We start from the raw sequence: 5,150 nt of genomic DNA on the forward strand, positions 1-5,150 counted from the left end.
TTTCAAAGACTTCTCTGTGAATCATGCACTTTTGTAAGCTCCTTCCTTCCATTAATGCTATGAATCACTGGGCCTTTAATTATGTCTTAAAAGCAAGGCTGACATTCTTTCCAACAGTGGCCTTAAATCCATCTTCAGCTCCATCTTCAATCCCTCTCCTCCTTTCCCTATAGTTTTCCTAGAGCCCCATTAGGATTTGGGATTAACTTCTTCCATTTGCAGGTGATCTGAAGATGGAGGTGGTCTCTGACTTCTAGCCACGTTAAGGTCCAGGTTTTATGTGGTTTTACCTGTTTATCTTGCCGAATTTGTGAGTCATTGGCTGGATTCACCATCTTTCTAAATGTTACTTGAGTGCAACCAGGGTGAAAGTGTTGTTTTATTTAAGATTGTGGCCTTCTTGATGATGTAGCTGGTGATGGTGATTTACACACCATGAAAATGGCATTCAAAGACTGGGTGTGGAACTTCTAGGATGAAAAACAACCAAGGAAATAGATCAAGCTTTTGACTTGAAGATTTTTATTGTTTTAGGTCTTGTTTTCCAAAATGTCAGGGCTTGCAGGAGAACAGTATTTTACTAAATATGTGAAACTAAAATACTTTCAAATAGAGAGGAGAACTTTGCCCTGCAAGGTTTTGAAGGCTATGACCTTTCAAAAGCAGATTGCCGGGCCTTTCTTCCTAGGTGCCCCTGGGTGAACCTGAGCTGCACTCTTTTCTGTTAGAACCATTGAGTCACTCCAGGGCTTCTGCATTCACCCAGCCCAATAGGTATTACAGGTTTGATCACATAACAAATCCTACATTTGGCAGATGGGGCAGGTGGGTCAGAAGGGAGGAAGGCAATACTCAGATTCACTCACAGGATCTCCCCATTTCAGAATGGGCATGAATATCCCCAGATGTGAAGAACCTTAGAAACACCCACTACCATCTCAGGAACCAGCTATGCTGAGTCATGGAACTTGCCGTGCATCTGATCCTGTTCCCAACTAATTGTATAAACACTTTTATAACCTAAGGCTACTTCTTGATAACCAGTTACTTGTGTGGAGAGGGGGAATACACTGCAATAGGTTGGATTGACTTTGTCTGTAAAATCAATGTAAATATTGCATTCTAATGATCTCCTCTTTTCACAGAGGACAGTTATGGGATGGATGGGAAGGTTAATCTGGCAGGTCCCACGGCAGACATCAACTGGCCAGGCCTGGTGGACTTATACAACGTGAACGAAAGCATCTATGCGTACAGACACAACTATAGACTTAGTCAGCTGGACTGGGTGAATTACTTGAAGGATGTAGATAGAGTATTTGCACTGCTGAACAGTCACCATGAGCAAAATCGAAGAAATCAGACTAAAACTGCTCAGAGTGATGGGTCCCTGGCCGTGTCCCCTGAGCCAGCCGAGATGGGCTCTGCTGAGCCAGACGAAGACCCACGCCACGTGGACGCTCCACATTTCACCTTGCCAGCCGACCTGAGCACCCTGCATTGGAACCAACCAACATTCAGCCCAGAGAGGACACTTGAATGGAATAACGACATTCCAGAAGTTAGTCGCTTGGATTCTGAACACTGGAGAAATCTCAAAACTGAAAAGCAGATGGGACAAGAAGGGATCGGTCACTTTGACGGCGGTTTCAGTGGCAACAGCATGATGGAGCTGGCACTGCAGCCCGGGAACGCGCTCCGCCCGGATGGCGCGCGGAGAGGAGATGCTTTTCAAGACCAACTGCATCTTCCCGTGTATTCCGATGAGACCGCCGTCCGTCAGATGGTCAGTGTGTCCACTGTGCAGCCTCCTGTGCACCGCAGCTCCACGGGAAGGACATCGCACAACGTGGAGGAGCGTCCCAATGGGGGGCGCCTCCCGGAAGGCAGCGCCTCCCAGCCACGCTCCTCTGATTAGATGGAATTGTTACCTTATACACAGTATTTTTTTTTTTACTTTTTATTAGTAAACTAATAAAGCAACCATAGCTACCAACATTCCAAGCTATCTTCGACACTTTTGTGCTGAAGAAATTAGTGTACGCGTGAGCAGCGTGCAGTCAGGGGTGCACTGTTTTAATTCACTGTCTTTGCAAAGTAGAACGAAAGAGGGGCCTTTTGTTTCCTTTGGTTTGGTACTAAAACAGTATTATCTATTCTAAGTGGGGGGGACATGTATATACAAATGTTGCCCGATCAAGATGGCTAGGATTGTGACTTTCTACGTTTCTAAAACTTGACACCATCAGCGAATCTACCCACACACACCTCCGCTGCCTGCATAAAGTAGCTTTGCCTCATTTTTAACCACTGAAATTCCCCGTTGTCATTTTGGGTTCAGTGATTTTGCACTTTGCGATCTGGCTGCCATGTCTGTTCGGTTAGTCTAATTTTCCCTTCCCGGGCTTGTCAGAGTCCCACTGTCTGTTGGAAATAAAACAGACGCCCAGACACAGCACACAGGATCAGAGAATGGATCCATATTGTTTAGCATACTCTTTTTGCCAGAAAATATTGCATGTGATTTACCTCGACTTGCTAACCTTGATTAGCAAAAAGGCATGGCTAATGATGTTGGCAGTAAAAAATGAATAAGTGAATATGCAGAACTGAGGCTGTCTGATTTTCCTGTGCCTAACTGCAGGTATCCATCTTATCTTTCCTATTGCTCAATTCTGATTACTTTGACAGGATAAAAGGACCCAAGACGACCCCCTTTTCTTCTTTGCTTTCGCTATCTGGATATTAAGCATAAGTATTAAGAAAGTATGTCTAATTGTGAATCTATATAAGATAAATGCTCTTCAATAAAATAAACTCAAAGTTTTTCATAATTTAAACACACCATGTGTGAGGTTAATTTCTTAATGTGGTGGTGGTGTTACATGATTATTTTTAAGATCTTCAAGTTTTTATATTCTAAAGGCAGAATTAAAAATAACTTCTGAAAACCTATGTTCTTGAAAATATTATTTTGTACTAGATTTTTAAATATCGGCAAAAGGATTAAAGGATTATTACCTCATTGAGAGTGTTATAATTACCGTATTCAACTTTCTAAGTCTTTTTTTTTTCCTTAACAACGATTTCTTTAATTCAAACGCATAGATGATTGTTTTCTTCAAGTGTTTAAGGTCAACTCTTTTAAAGACAATTTCATTTGTTATAGGTGAATCTTTGATAACTTTAAGAAAGTCTTATTATAGACTGTATATATGTTGAAATTAACTGTTTATCAGATGTATGTGTCATCGGCTGAATGACGGATTAAACCTATTTATGGTCATGAATGATGTTCTTTATAAAAAGGTTTCAAGTTACTAGGAAGCATACTGTGTTTTTTAATCTTGTATAATATTCTGTGATACTTTTATAGAACAATTCTGGCTTCAGGCAAGTCTAGAAGCAATATTTCTTAAAATAAAAGGTGTTTAAACTTAATCTGTTTGAGAGAAGTCCACTTTAACAATGTTCTGTGTTCTGCCCCTTTCTTGCAAGTGAAACAAGTACTAACATCATTTTATGCAAATGAATCTTAAAACTCCTTGTGTCTGACTCTTAACAACTCCAAAGGATAGAGTAGGGTGGCCCCCGAGGCTTTCCAAAGCTGGAGAAGCAAATAGATTGAGTGGTGGGTTTTAACTGATGATCTTTTCATTAGCAGTCCAACACTTAGGCTCATCAGAGCTCCTTAGCCACGTTTATGAAATTGACCAGCAGTAAAAGTTATTTCCGTGGCGTCAGAGCCAAATTCATAGCTGACCTTCAAGTGAATTCCCAAAACACACAGGAAATTGCCCATCCTTCTCCGTAAGAGCTGCTGGTGGATTTAAACCTCCAGAGAGGCACTGCCTTTTGGGTTAGCAGGGCAACTCTGAACACTAAATAAACCATCAGTTCTCCCTGACAGACAAAGGATGCTGCTACAATTGTTTGGTTTTGCACTGAGCCTGGCTTTACTTCTATGCTGGCAAACGGATGTGGTGAGCAAAGGCATTTCCCCTCTGCTATAAATTTTCCAGCCCCACTCTAGTGGACTTCCCAGGGCTCTGAGGTCCTACATCTTCTCCCTACTGCCCCAATACCACAACTCACAGGCATCAATTCTTCTGCCATCCTTTTTCATTGTCCAGTTCTCGCACAGCAAGTGATTTCCCTGCGTTAGTAGAACCTGTGTTTTCCATTATAAGCAGTAGGTGTCGCTGTAGTGTAACTAGAGACTTCACTGTGCGCGGTGACCCGTCTCCTGGCATCTCAGCCACTTAGATCGATTTCTAAAGTAGCTGCTCTTTTCTCAGTGCTACAGTTATGACGCCACCACATTTAGAATCAATCCACGGCTAGCTTGCTGTGTCTTCAGGGCCTAGAGTCTTAGCCACTCCGGCTAGGCCAAAGAGCGGTTTTCGCTTTCTACTGATTTATGTTGGTATTATGAGTTGGAACTGCATCAAACTTCGACGTTTACATCTAAAAGTGCGCACCAAATATTGATTTGCCTAGCTTTCCAATGACTTTGTGCAATTAAAAATTAAGAAATGGATCTTTTTTGGCTCTTGTTACATTAAAACCACAGAGGCTATCTCTGCTCAGATGACAACTTTGAAAAGAAAGGAACTAGATGCTTTTTAACAACTCTTAAAACGCTGAGGTTGCAATGAGTCTGAGGCGAAAACAAGGACGAAGAGTAGCCACATTTATATTTCCGCACTCACATTTCTTAACGTGTAACTTTTTCCCCTACTGTTTATTTCAAGAAGAATAATGCTCCCCCCAAAATAGTTCGTCCTGTTTGGACAATTGAAAAGATTCTAAATAAACCTTTTTACCTAAATTGTCCATGTAATTGAGGTGATGGTAGATTTGAGCTGGGGATACTGGTCTCTAAATTAATGGCTCAACTGATGAATGAACAAAACTGAAGTAGAAACAAGGGTTTCTCAGTAGCAGCAAGGGTCTTTCCTGAACAAAAGTGTCCCTCAGGCCACTCTGGCCCTGCTAGTGAGCAGTCAGGTAGGAAGGTGAGAAGGAAATGGATGCCTGTTTCACCTTTGGAGTGCTGAGGGAAGGCTTCTAAATATATCCACACTCCACTTAGACCCTGAGTCACACTGTTCTCTCCACGGCTCCTTTCCTTCCCGTCTCCTCACCTC

General features: G+C 42.1%; 1 protein-coding gene across 1 annotated transcript; it reads left to right on the forward strand.

Moving 5' to 3' along the window:
• Positions 1-1,159: 1,159 nt before the first annotated feature.
• Positions 1,160-1,918, forward strand: LOC102858392. The gene has a single exon (XM_006880535.1). It carries the CDS (start codon positions 1,160-1,162, stop codon positions 1,916-1,918), a length of 759 nt encoding a protein of 252 aa, XP_006880597.1.
• Positions 1,919-5,150: the final 3,232 nt, after the last annotated feature.

Source organism: Elephantulus edwardii, unplaced genomic scaffold (genome assembly GCF_000299155.1).
Source record: "Elephantulus edwardii isolate Elephantulus edwardi_28Jun2011 unplaced genomic scaffold, EleEdw1.0 scaffold00008, whole genome shotgun sequence".
In the NCBI taxonomy this organism is placed as follows: domain Eukaryota; kingdom Metazoa; phylum Chordata; class Mammalia; order Macroscelidea; family Macroscelididae; genus Elephantulus; species Elephantulus edwardii.

What these genes read in the sequence shown, in the direction of transcription:
- LOC102858392 (XM_006880535.1), top strand. Translation starts at nt 1,160, where the DNA reads ATGGATGGGAAGGTTAATCTGGCAGGTCCCACGGCAGACATCAACTGG.